Raw genomic sequence first — 14,342 nt, 5'->3', positions numbered from 1 at the left:
GTTTTGCCGTGGCAGTTGCAACAACTGCCGGCTGGCCTGGCTGGCAAGCGCAGCGCATTCATTTGGCCATAATGAGGCGAACGCTTTGCCAGAAGACGAAACAAGCTGCGAGGCTACAAAGCCTCAAAGCCAAAGAGCCGGCGAGCGTACTGTCCTTGGCCGGGACTTTGGCACGTCATTCCATCTGTTCAGGTGGCATTCGGGGGCAAGTGGGTATGCGCCCGCCTCGCCCAGAACTCTAACGAGCGAAGTTTTTCCGAACTCATTTGCCCCTGCAGTTGGGGCGAAAAAAGTTGTAGCTCGATCTGCCCAATTCGACAAATCGCTGCCCTAATGCTCACATATTCATGGTGCATTTAACTGCCAAATCCTTATAGAAGAACATAGATATATGATATAGTCATATTTTGTTGCATACTTTGTGAATAACACGTTACTTTTTATTTTTCATCCTAGTGAGGAGAAGTAATCCCTCAAACCTTTTTAGAAATGCACATGGATATAGTCCTACATACCAAAATTAAATTTAAAACCATTTTATTTTTAAAAAGGTATCACTAATAAAAAAATTTTAGAGAATCCAAACGATTTTTTAACTAATTTAAAATTTAAACTAGTTAATTTCAGGATATTAAAGTAACACATTAATATTTTTTTATGACATCAAAGGTTTTAAAGTATACAACCAAGATCGTATATTATATTTTCTAGTTTTCCCGTTTTTGTTAGTGTATTTTGAAATAATTTTTTCTTTAAATATATTTGTCGACTGCTCTTTGAAGGGGTGTATATAATAATTAAAGAGAACACTTATTAATTTACTTTTTTAATAGCTAAACTATTTTGAAATTAATTTTTTCTAGATAAATATTTGTTGACTGCTGTTGGAAGAGGTATGTGATATATTAAAGAGAAAACTACTTTATTTAAATTTGTTGATTGTTGTTGTTGTTGTTTCATCATTAAAAAAAACCCAAAAATTGAAAATATACATATATATATGAACATATTTTATATTTGATAATTTATATGTTTAAGAAAAGTATAGAGTGGTTAAAAACGTATATTTTTAAAAGAAGTGTAAAGATTTGTTAAATTACACCTGTATGAACATTTAAATTTTCTTAAAAAATTTATTTTTCATTAAAAATTAAAAACATGCAGAAATGCCAATTAAGAACGGTTTGGGCCACAAATCAAGGGCGAACGTGTGCCAACTGTGATCAGCGCCATTTGATTCGCCTGTGATTTGTGAGCTGGCTGCGGCTTAGCGGGTTGACACTCGCAGACGAGGCAATTATATGTTGTGGGGCCGAAAGGCGGCCCATCCCCGGCTCCAGCCACTCGCCAAGGCCAAAGGACACGCGGCGAGTGGTGCAACCACGTGCCAAAGGAACTGCTTCGCCCTAAGCCTCGAGTTCCAATGGCGAACTTGCCGCCTCCGTCTGCGGCGGCTGCCACGCCCACCTGGCCAAACAAGTTTCCACATACAAGATGCGATTTATTTTTTGATTGATATTTGCGTAACTGTCAGCACTGGTGATTGATTGAAGGGTTGTGCCCCCGCCCTGTGCCAGGCACGGCAGAAGTCAACTCGCGCTGGCTGGGCACGAGCATGTCTCGGGATCCGCAGGGGTACTGGGATTGGGACAAGGAGCAGGGATAGGTGGCGGCTGGGGCAGGACAAAGTGACTACTGTCAGCTGCGAAATTTTTATCTGAATAATGCGTAATGCGAAATAAATAAGTGGCATATGTGTGGGCGGGTGGGCTGGTGGGTGTGCTGGCTGGCGAGTGTGACAAACGATTTTCATTTTGTTTCTTTGCCCAAAAAATTGCTCGATGACTTTGGCTTTTCGCCCTCAGCCCCTCCCCTGCCACCCCTGGATGGGGATGGATGGGTTATGCTAAGCCGGAGCTGCCTGGCCACGGGTTCAAAGGTCGCGCTGGCGAAAAGGTTGCTGTCTGATTTGATTTGATTACCGCTAATCAACTGAACTACTCAGAGGCCAGGCCCGAAATTGGACAAATAAAGTGGAGAAATGGGCTTAAACAAGGCTTGGGTCTACTCGAAAAAAGAAAAGGTTTTCGAACCCAACTATATTTGATCTTTTGAGACTAAAATAGGAAAGATGCAGGAAAAAAAGAAGTCACTTTAGTGTGGCATAGAACTTTTAAGGCAAACCTAACATTTTGACTTCTATATGATCTCCAGTTCATCATAAATTCTCATATATATATATTTTTAAATTATTTAATGTTTAGAATTTTTTACAGCCACAATTTAATTTAATTTATTTCAATTAATATATTTTATATCCCAGCACTACAAGTGCACACTTATCATTATCGCGCTAGTCACTTTGAGTTAATATTTTTTAATTATTAAAACAATTGTTCTCACTTTCTTTATTAATATTACTGACTAACATTATTTTCGTAGTTTCCCAGTTATTATTAATAATATTTTTATAGTATTTTTTAAATTATTTTTTTATACTTATGTATGTGTACTGGGATTTTAAGAGAAATCTTTAGCGTAATTAAAAAATTGAGTTGCGCTCTTAATTGCCTTGAATGTTATTAATTTCTTAAATTTTTTTCTTATTTTTTTTCATATAAAATGATGTAAATTTTTTTATAAGCACAATAAAAAAATCTTTAATACCCATTTCTGTAAATTTTTTGTTGTTATTTTTTCTAAAACCCTTTGATTTTTAGATACCTGCATTATTACGTAAAACGGGTCTCTGCTGTTATTTTTTAGGAAAATAACTTGTTAATAATTTGATTAATTTGCCTCAAATATAAAATAAGGCGCTGAAGGCTTAAACGGAAAGGGATTAATTAGATTGTTTAGTTGTTTAATCGGGAGGTGGTTAAAGCAGATTTAATTAATCTAGAAGAATAAATAAACATAACTAATTTTAAAAATAAATTCATCCTACTTATAGACCACAGTAGTATATTTTATTTCTCCCAGTTCAAAGTTCTGCCTGAGGGAGTCCCAGAAAAAAGCCGACTGACGAAAATGATGGTCGTGCTTAAGCCCCAAAACCAAAGAACTCTAGTTCATTGTAGAGACATTAGTCCTGCTAAGTCCCGGCTAAGTTATTGGTTTTTGTGCTGCCTCCGTAATGATGGGCCCCAATTAGTTAGGCCCTCTGCTCTCCAAAACGTGGACATAATTTCGCTTCTATTGCGTTAAATTTTCCATTGAGCCTGCGGCCCCCCAATAAGCCGGGGGCCGTTCCCGGGTCCACCTTTCGATTTATCATTTTAAGCCGCACAAACATTATTTCTGTACTCCAGTCGGCAAATCTTAACAATTAACACACTTTATGCGGCATTGTCCCCCGGCCGCCGCCCTGTATTTTCGTTTTTTGGCCAAATTTTCGGGCTGCCAGTGGGATTTCCAGCAACAATGCGGCAGCTGATGAAGTCAATGCCATTGCTGATGAACCTGACAGGCCGGGAGGGGACTGGCGGCCCTACTCCCAGTGACGCATTGCCTCATTAACACTAAAGCCCCGGCATTTATTTAGGCCAAGTTGGGAGGGCCGGCAGCCAGGGGTTTTGGCACGCATGTTGTGCCCCAAAAATCGCAGGGGCTGGGGCAGGGGCCGGGGCAGGCATAAAAATAAAAGTGTCTCTTAATTTGTACGCCTATGAGAAGAGCCCCCGAAAAACATTTTCACTGCTATTTAACTTTGCCGCGGCTGCTGCTGCTGCTGCTGGTCCGCGTTTGATGGTCTCATCAAAGGCGAACGCGCGGCGAACTTATTAAGCAGCTTTCATTTTTAATTATGCCTTCCCCGCTTCGACTTCGACTTATATTTCTTTTTTCCGCTTTTCCCGCTGCTGGCTGTCGCAAAAAATTACAAAATCATTTTGGAGTCCAACACCTAGGCCGCCGGGGGTCCTGGGAAGCGCCTCATACAGCCCATCTAGCCAAGTGCAATCAATCACGTAGAATTTAATTAAATTTTTAAGAAAATTCAACAAAGATGATAATTATACCCAGTGCTCGCGGGGCAGAAGGGTATATAGTATTCGAGGAAAGGATCTGCTGAATGTAGAAAATATAGGACAAGAACATGGACTTTAACAAATTAAAAGATTATTTGTTTAATGTATTGAAAAATATTAAAATGATGTATATATCATAATTTGTGTTTTTGATTTAAGTACCTAAAAAATTTCTAAAAAAAACACTAATTATTATTAAAAAACCTTTATACCGAAATTAAAAGATTATTTTTTTAATGTATTGAAAAATATTATATTGATGCTGGTTTTGATATATGTACCTAAAAATATGTCCATAAAACACTAGTTTGTATTATAAAAACATTAATAACAAAATTAAAAAAAATTTTAATGTTTTGAAAAATATTAAATTGATATATATATCATACTTTTTGCTTTTGATTTATGTACTAAAAAAAATTTCTAAAAAAAAACACTAATTTATATTAAAAAATCTTTATACCGAAATTAAAAGATTATTTTTTAATGTATTGAAAAATATTATTTTGATGTATGTATGCATCACTTTTGGTTTTGATATATGTACCTAAAAGTATGTCTAAAAACACTAGTTTGTGTTATAAAAACCTTAATACCGAATTTTACAATAATATACGAATAATTCTGCGCAAAAAATGTGATATTATTCGATATTATTGTTTGTTTTTATTTTAATTATTTATTAATTAATATTTTATTTGTTCTGCATGTATAATTGTTTGCAGTGCCTGAATTTATATTCCATCTCCAACCACCTTTGTGCATAGGCCTGGCGCCCAAAGGGAGTCCATAACAAAGGCCAACATAATAATACTTTTTACCTTCAAAATTCCACGCGGTTGTGACAGATATATTCTGTTATGGACTAATACCGATTTAACGACCAATATGATCATTTCCCGGGGCTGCCGGAGTTCTGGCGGAGCCATAAATTGAAGCAGGCGCTTCTAAGTGTGCTGCGATTGTTTCCCTGCCAAAAGGAAGGCAGTCATATTATGCACATAAATCATAAAAATTATGAGCCGGTGCGTGTGTGTGGAGGGAGTATCTTGCAGCAAGTGCATGTTTTTGGCGGAGAAATCGAGGGCCAGAGGTGGCCATTGCCATCCGTCAAAGTTGCTTAAGTGTTTCTCTATGTTAATGCCAGCCCAGCAGTGCTGGAAGTCACGCATGACAAATGTCACTTGGAAAGGGCATTAGCTCTGCCAAACAAGTGTTTTGTCACCGGGAAAAATCCGTACTTTTTGGGAATTTGTATAATTTGTTTATCAAATCGAATAAAAATCAAATCAATTATAAATCAAATTATTACTTTAAAGTTTGTTTATTAAAATATATTTTTCGGTATATTAACACTATTTATAATGATTTCTTATTTTTTTAAATAAAAAAGGAGGTAAAATTGTTCATAAAAAAGAATTCATAAAAATTAAAAAGCAAACTAAAATTAATGTTAAAATTCGCCGTGCGCATTTGAGAGCCCCTCTACCGAAATTCAGGCTACGCCACTGCACCCGAGCACACACAGGCGTGCTCAGGCACTCTCTTGTCAGTGGGGGCCGAAGGAGCCAAAGGAATTTTCGAGGGCCATTTACATCTAAGAGTGCAACGGCAGTGGCAACATCCCGAGCAGACCCGGAATCGCCAGGAGCGGATCTCCTCCTCGCCCCCCGCAAATCTGAGTGGCCCTGGCCTGGCAAACTGGTTGTGCCGGTGGCCAACACATTTATCACACATTGTACATTGCCATTTAAGCAGTTTGCCATTTACGAGTATAAGTGTGACAACGCTTTTGCCAGGTTCCCCCATTTCCCCCAGCACTTTCCCCACTTTTCCCCACTCGGTGACACCTGAAACTACTCAATTTCCCTACCATTGCCAGCGAAATAGCAAGTTTCCATGAGGAAATTTTCCGTAGCATCCTCAGCTTCAACTCATCATCATACTGATTTTAAGCAAGATTTAATTTTTAAATTTGGTTTTTATTATTTGAAAATAAAAACATTAAGCCTAATTAAAGAAAATAAAATTAAATAAAATTAAAAAGTAAAATTGAAATGAATATATGTTCTTGAAATTAGAAAAATTTTAAGAAGTTCTTAAGTAATCTCTTAAGTAATTAAATAGTTACAAAAATAAGAACCAAGTGATATCCTCTGAGGGAATATAGAAAGCAAATATTTTGCCAATGTCAAAGGGTGTTTTAAAAGAATATACTTTATGCAGGATTTTTTTGTATTCTTAGGGTTTCTCGAAGAGGCGGCGCCGAGGCGAGGGACGAGGTCCCCGGACCAGGGGCAGGTAAAAATAATCCAATTTGGAAACCGCTAGTCCTGCGCTAATCCGAAAACGTTTGCGACTCCCGTGGCCGTGGCTGTGGATCAATGAATGAATCCGAAGGCTTTCATCGATCTGTTTGCCATTAAGCTCGTTGCGCGGCGATTAAAAGGGGGATCGCTAATCCCTGGCCAAGGATATGCGGGTAATCCTTTCGCCCAGCCTCGCCTGCTTCACATAAATAGCTACGTTGCCCATAAGCCCGGCACAGTCAGTCGACGAACTCAAGCAGAGACGCATTATACCATAACCATGGATACGACACCGGTCTTCCAGTCCAGCTTCTCCATCCGATCGCTGCTCTCAGTGGATGAGAAAGTGGATGCCCCGACGCCGAACCTCACCGGCAACAGTTCTGCAGATGAGGCCAAGACGATGGCTTCCGATTCCAGTTCGAAGAGCCACGCCAAGCCGGCCTTCACCTACAGCGCCCTCATAGTGATGGCCATCTGGAGCAGCTCCGAAAAGCGCCTGACCCTGAGCGGCATTTGCAAGTGGATTGCGGACAATTTTCCCTACTATCGCAGCAGGAAGAGCGTCTGGCAGAACTCCATACGGCACAACCTAAGCCTCAATCCCTTCTTTGTGCGGGTGCCGCGGGCCCTGGACGATCCCGGACGTGGTCACTACTGGGCACTCGATCCCTATGCCGAGGACCTGTCCATTGGCGAGACCACGGGCAGGCTGCGCCGCAGCAACTGGCCGCAGAACGCCCAGATGGGCAGGGCCAAGGTCACGGGTCATCCCTACCAGCGGATGCCGCAGTATGCCCACCTCCACGCCCACGCCCACGCCCAGCATATCAAGTCCCAGGGCGCCTACTTCCCCGTACTGGACCACCACCAAGCCGCCATGCTGCAGCACTACCACGCCATGATGCACAGACACCAGATGATGCCACATCCCCACCTGCAGCCCCCTCAAGTGCATCCCCAGCAGCCCAAGCTTCTCTATCCACATCTCCACGAGCAACATCTGCAGCTGCGGCACCACCACCTTCACTTCCACCAGGAGTAGCAGCTACCGATCTCAGCTGGCAGACGAACTCCGATTCCCTCTGGGCGTAGAACGCGGCAAATGTTGTCACTATAATTGACACTTGCTTTAAATTTAAAACAGACCAGGGCCACTGATAGATATTTTATAAAATACCATTTATAAGTTTTCAAAACGATACAAGTTATTTTCTATTTTTCCTATTTTCTTTTTTTAATTCCCAAAGAAAATATTTTATAAGAAGTAAGAAATAAAAGGAATATTAAATATACATTGAATAAAAAAAATAATTCAACTTTTTTAAGTGCTACGAAAAACCACCAAAGAATGCGACTTTTTGCGAGATATGGAATTTAAAAAAATCCTGATGTACGCCCTTACAAAAAATCGAAAATTTTCTCAAAAAATAACTTTTCCTAAAAATAATTAGGATCGATAGCAGGCGTCGCCAGGTGCCCGAGGCAGTTGGTCCTTTAACTGTACGACTAGATTTGACCAAGCTACGAACGAAAACCACAAAAAAATGAATATTTTTGGCCGAAATTTAGATTTCAAAAAATCCTTATATACCCCCTTACAAAATATCGAAAATTTTCTCAAAAAATAAATTTTACAAAAAATAGAACATTTTATAAAAAAATACATTTTCTTAAAAATGATTAGAATTGATTTTGAGCAGCTAACGAAAATTTATTGATCGCGTGAGTGCTGGCGATTGTGGGCAAACCCCTGGATATATATGGAGAATGAACTGGTCTGTACGATGCAGTGCATCGAAGACCTGTCCAGGATTGTACCATATTTAAGTTAAATTGAATATTTGTGATCATATTAACTAATATTTACATTTTGCAATGGCCACGTCATTGAAAATTTTATTTACAAATTATTTTCTGCTGGGCAGCTGGTTCTAGCTCAAAACGCATGACCTAAGGGCTATGGTCACTCTGAAAAGCAGTTGACATGAAGTTCCGGCGTATGATTAAGTGTGTGTTTGTGCCTTTATATATGGAGAAGGAACTGGACTCCAGGATGCAGTGCATCGAAAACTTATAAAGGACTACTTCATTATTTAGATGTTAATTCAATTTTTCTAGGCACTACTTAACTTTGAATGTGCAAAATTTAAAAATGTTTAATCAACATGCAACATCCAACATAAAACATTCAACTAACAACTTCAACATTTTGAATGTTATCTGTTGTAAAAATAACATTAAATTCTTCAAATATTAAGTAATATTTAAATTTTACAATGGCCACGTCAGCGAAAATGTGAATTACAAATTAATTTTTTCTGCGGGAGCTTATAATTCCCAATTGGTTCTAGCTCAAAAATGCATGACCTATGGGCTATGGTCACTCAAAAAATGAGTTGACCGGAAGTTCCGGCGAGTGTTTGTGTGTGTGTTGGTGCCTTTGGACAGATCACTGGATATATGTGGAGGCGGACCTGGAGTCCAGGATGCAGTGCATCACCAGGTATGAACCTTATTTAGGTGCTAGTTAAAAATGTACAGTCACCACTTAAGGTGTACTGAAGCGACTTTCAATGTGCAAAATTCATTAATCTATAATCAACTTGTAACGTTCAACATGAAACATCTAACATGAAACATTTAACATGAAACATCCAACTAACAACTTAAGACATGTTGAATGTTGTATGTTGTATAAATAACCTTTAACATGTAACTATTACGTAATACTAATGCATTTTACAATTGGCCACGTCATTAATCATTTTAATAACAAAGTGATCTATTTTTCTACTTCTAGCTAAAAATGGATGCTATGGTCACTCGAAGAACCAGTTGACCGGAAGTTCCAGCGAATGTGTGTGTGTGTATTGGCGATTGTGGACAGGTCACTGGATATGTATGGATAGATATGGAGATTTGCATTGATTTCTGGACTTATATAAATGGAGATGTCGCCATTCAAGACTCCAGAGCATCGAAAACTTCTTCAGGTATGTACCTTAGTGAATTAAGTATTCTGAGTTAGTTTAGTAAGATAAGCCAAGTGTTTTGAATCAGAAGAGCCTTAAATCAGAACAATTTCAGTTAGAAATCATTATATATTTGCTCAATGTTTATTTATTTATTTTTTTTTTTTTTTGGTAAGAGACGTACTTTTGGAGTGCTTCTACAAAATTAGTTTTACTATATTTCATAAAAGAGTTTAGTGTCTCTAGTGAAACGCTGCCAAGTAACTGCCATGTAAACTTCTTTATTTCTTTCCATGTTGCTTGATACCATTCTTGCTTATATTTCTGTAAACTAATGCAAACATATCAGCGTACAAAAATGATATAGAAATTCACCATGAGATTCTTGGCCTTCTCTTTCATTTATTATACATAAATATCATTTATAAGGATTTTCTGTATTTATATCATTTATAAACAAACGGCTTTTCTTTATCTTTATATTTTAAGTAGTATATAAGTTATATATAATAGATTTAGCTTAGGATATGTATTAGTAGTATATTTTAATATTTAGTATTCGGTAGAATATATTTTCTATTTGTTTGAAGGACTGGGGATCTGAAAAAGTAAGAACCAGGGTGTGTAGTTTTCGGCTTGCCGAAATAAGCTTGCCATGCCTTTTGCCTGAATCTTAATCCGACCATTTAGCATTTTTTGTAAGGGCAAAACATTTCAAGGGTAAACAATTTCCAGATTTTAAAACCAATTGGAAGTCTGTCTGACTTTCATTTTTATTGCAGCCCCCAACATACTGAATACTTACGTAGAAAAGTACGATATCTAAATTTAAGTCGAAATATGATTTCTCTTTCCGGGTTTTCAATAGTAGTTCAGCTAAATTAATGCGTAGAGCTAAAAGTACGACTGTTTTGAGGAAATTAAGCAACGATCTCAACGAGGTATGACATTCCTCGATCTGACGTTTAGTCTTTCTATGGCAGCTCAGCCAAATCAAGGCGTACAGCCAAAATACCGGCTATGCTAACGATTCACATCATCTTATTTTATTTTTTAAAATTTAATTTAATAATTCTAAATACTTAAATTCACTTGGTGCATTCAGTTAAATGCTTAGATTCCGGCTCCGTAATAAATCAAATATTTAAAGGGATTAGGAAGTGGACTGCCGGGAGTGGAGACTGGGGATATCCCGGTGGCCCACAAGAGCCCTTCTCGAGGGCGCCAGCTAGCCGCTGTTCCGGGAAGTTTTCAACTTGTCGTTGGACCAGGCTGCTCCGCCTCGGTGACTGCCACATCTAAATGCCGGCTGTAAATGACTTAAGTGCCTGGCATTTATCTACTAAAACGTGTCCTGCCGCTCGTCCTGCGTCCTGGTGCCTCGTCCTCGGTCCTCGGTCCTTGTCATCGTCACAGTTATTCACTTGGCTGTAGTTGCTGGAGTGGCAGGCGCTGCCGTGTTGTTGCCGTTGTCACACCTGTTAGGCAAGCGAGTGGATCAGGGCAGTGGGTGTTTTTTCCACTTCGGCTGTGGCTGAGGGACAGCAGTGGCACACAACACTCACAGCTTGTATTTTTTGGCCGAGAGACGGATTTTACATTAAATTCATTTGGCCACACGGACGGTGTGAGGGCCCAATTGTGTGCCAAATGACTTTGAAACTTGCCACAACGCAAACAATAAGCCGAAATGCAATGACAACAGAATTCCCTTAAAATGTATGTGTACTGCGAAACCACTCTGTGCGCTCAGCCTGGTGAATGTGAATGATCCGCTTACTGGCCAAATTTCTTGTATGAGGACAATTTATGTCCACTCGGCCGGGCAAATGATATTTCACAGATCTATTGTGTCACTTTTCGGACTGGTCGAATCAAAAGTTTCCCTCGATTGTTTGTGGCTTGGCTGGGAACTTGCCAAAGTTATTGATGAGCCATGATTTCGGTGAAAGTTTGCGAACTGTGAAGTACTTTTCGAACACCTGTGCTTCATTTCATCACTGATCACATTAGAAAAAGTTTTAAATTCTAAATTGAAGTTACTTATTTTTTATGCTTTATTTGTAAAGCCGAGGAACCTCCCCTTGCGAGTTTAGAGTATTACTGTCCGTATTTGTTTTATTTTTCACAGCAAAACACATTTACTATGCTTTCTTTTGAAGATGCAGAGTGGCTTTCAAAGAACCCACCCCGAATTTGGCGAGCTTGTGCCGGCAACACAGCGGACTTAAAACTAGGTCACTAATGCCGCCGCCGTAACAGTTTGCAACATGCATTGTCACAGAGCCACGAGGACTGGGGTGCATATAGTGCATCGTATAGTGCATCGTATAGTGCAGCGAGCTTATTCAAGGAATTTCATGAATATGTGAAATATGCAGCACAGGCAAATTATGAAATAAAAATGCGGAGATAAACAAGCGAGTTAACGTACTTCGCCGAGCCAGGGTTTCCACACCCAGCGCAGGTTCTTATGGGGATAATGTGATATTACACATTTTTATAACCTGATGGGGGTATTTTTTTATTTCAGTTTCAGGTTTGCAACGCAGGGCATGAGACGCCTTCGTCCTTTTAAGGTATATGTTTTCTTGAGGACTATTCTTGTTGTTTTTTTTACAACTACCCCAGTCTAAGAGCTATTGATCTAGAATTATTTATCATAATAAAAAGCTTGGTATAGCTCCTAAAAACAATAGGCTTCAATTAAAAAATCCCAATGTTTTTGAAGAAATTAAATGTAGCTTATAGTATATTATATTAATACATTAAAAGAATAATTAAATTATAGAAGCATTCTTTTAAATGTGCCAAATTTTAAAGTTTTTGAAAAAGTTTGGGGAGTTTATAAGCGAAAAATGTGCAACGTATGTGTATTTATCTATGAATAAATAAAAATAAAAACTCTTGCTTCTTGGGCTGCTATATGTTATAGAAAACCTTAGAAATAAAAGGCTATGTGAAATTTTGAGATATATATAGAAGCACATAAGCATGTATTATTTTTCTTTAAAATATTTTTTTCAACATTGTCTTTGTATTTATTTTCATAAAAGGGAATGTTTTTTCTATTTTTGTCTTCACTGTGTAGGGCTTTCCTCCTTTTGAGACAGGGCGTTGGAGGCCTTAAAAATGCAGATATTCGCCCGAAATTATGGATCGTGGCATGGGGGCGGGGATTCCTGGGAGTAATGCGAAAACTTCTGGCTGAGTGCCCACCTATCTATATCTCGATTGGGTGTTTAATGTTTTGTCGCACAACTGCGCCAACTTCCTGATGAGGCCACGCCACGCCGCCGCCCCGCCACCTGGCACATGACAAGATTTATTTCTTCATCGGCGTCCTCCATTTGCCGGCCTGCCATTTTCCAAATAATTACACATTTACATTTTCATAGAACAGTTTCGTGGCAAATCGGGGAATCAACTTTATTTCACTTACGAGTAGGTACAAGCGAACAAAGTCAACAGTGGTAGTGGAAAACCGGAAACGGAAGTCGGCCGAGGGGATGACCTGCATGGAAGTGAATGGGAAGCGAATGGACTGCGCTGGGTGGTCCATTGTGGCGGCCTTATCTGGCCAGTGTTTGCGCGCCAATGTTGATGGCTATCTTTAAAAAGACATAAATCATTTGGGGGGCCTGGGCAGATGTAGATACTGCGACACTGGGCCAGCGACTGGGACTAGTCTCAGTAATTAATCATGGCCCAGGGAGCTGACTTAATTCCTCGACCGACCGCCGAGGGGCATAGTTTTAGGCCAGCTCGTTGCCATTTTGCCATTAACATGGCCATCACGGGCCCCCTTTGTGAGTGCAAATTGTCGAATCAATTTGTAACGATTATGGAATCCTTTCGCAACGGTTGCGTAATTTGCACAAATTAAGAGCCGCCCGTCTTTAATTCGAATCGAATTAAATTCAAGCGAGGCGTATGCAAAGATTTCGGCCGCCCATCGAATATGTGTCCAGTGTGAGCCGGGCCAAATGCCTGGCATTTCGACCCAAACTTCAAGCTAAATTAAATTCCACTCTTGGCCAATTGCACTCAAAGAACCGCAAATAGTTATTGCAATTGCAAAAGGCCTGTGGCCGAAGAGGGAGTTTCTGGTTTTGCGGGGCGGTGCTTCAAGATGGCCGAAGGGCGGGGGCCAAGGGCCTGAGATACGTGCAACCGGAAGTACAGTACACACACATCCGCTCGCTCGCACACTCGCCCACTCGCCCACTCAAATATGTCATTCATTATTTAATATCTAATTATCAAATGTTGCTCTTGTTGTCGGGGCTGTTGTTTGTTGCTATTGCCGCTGCGATAACAATTAAAACAAGGAAGGCGTCGAAATGAACATGAACAGCTGCCACCACAACTTGGCCACTAGCCACGGCCCCGCCGGCCGCCGCCCGCTGCCCTTTGACCCCCCCAAAGCAGCCGCGCCCCTCGAAAACTCGCATGACAAGCAATTGAAATTGCAAGTGGCCACGCCCACTGGCCCAAGCATCAGTTGTTCGCCTTAATTGTCGCCCTTGTTGTTGTCGCAAATTTATGAGCCGCACTCTGAAGTGGTTTTGGTTTGGCCGGGGCATTTGGGCCTCGGTGGGTTAAGAGAGCATTTCTGGTTATTGTTATGGCGGAAGAGGAAGTGGAACTGGAACTGGAGGGGACGGGAAAGGGGAATCTGTGGGGGAATGCCAAAAGGAAGGGGTAGGGAAAGGGATTGGGAATGCCAAAAGGTAGGGGACTGGCAAGTGGAAGTGGAGGCACGGTGCCGAGTGGTTCGCCAATTAGACGGCGTCCCACCGAACTGAAGTTGACGCCTGGATGGACGCCCGCCCCCTGCCTTCGCCCACCGGAAACCAAACTATCCGTACCTTGGAATCGGATGGCTGCTTATCGCACCGTCATTGCGCAAAACTCACTCGACTTCGGTGGTTTCAATAAATAATGATTGCCGTTAATGTTTAATAGGACATCATGGTTAGTTGCAGACGAAACCCAAGTCACGGAGTACTTTCAGCTCAATTCTATTA

At 40.2% G+C, this 14,342-nt stretch overlaps 1 protein-coding gene across 1 annotated transcript; it reads left to right on the top strand.

Annotated features, from left to right (window-relative positions):
• Positions 1–6,617: 6,617 nt before the first annotated feature.
• LOC108024284 (fork head domain transcription factor slp1) lies at positions 6,618–7,382 on the top strand. Its single transcript, XM_017094183.3, has one exon. The coding sequence runs from the start codon at positions 6,618–6,620 to the stop codon at positions 7,380–7,382; it is 765 nt and encodes a 254-aa protein (XP_016949672.1).
• Positions 7,383–14,342: the final 6,960 nt, after the last annotated feature.

This window comes from Drosophila biarmipes, chromosome X (assembly GCF_025231255.1).
Source record: "Drosophila biarmipes strain raj3 chromosome X, RU_DBia_V1.1, whole genome shotgun sequence".
In the NCBI taxonomy this organism is placed as follows: Eukaryota; Metazoa; Arthropoda; class Insecta; order Diptera; family Drosophilidae; genus Drosophila; species Drosophila biarmipes.
The sequence above is the reverse complement of the archived record's forward strand: the minus strand, read 5'-3'. Positions and strand labels throughout refer to the sequence as shown.

Bases quoted from the DNA above. Each gene is read 5' to 3' on its own strand.
- LOC108024284 (XM_017094183.3), top strand. From the start codon at position 6,618: ATGGATACGACACCGGTCTTCCAGTCCAGCTTCTCCATCCGATCGCTG.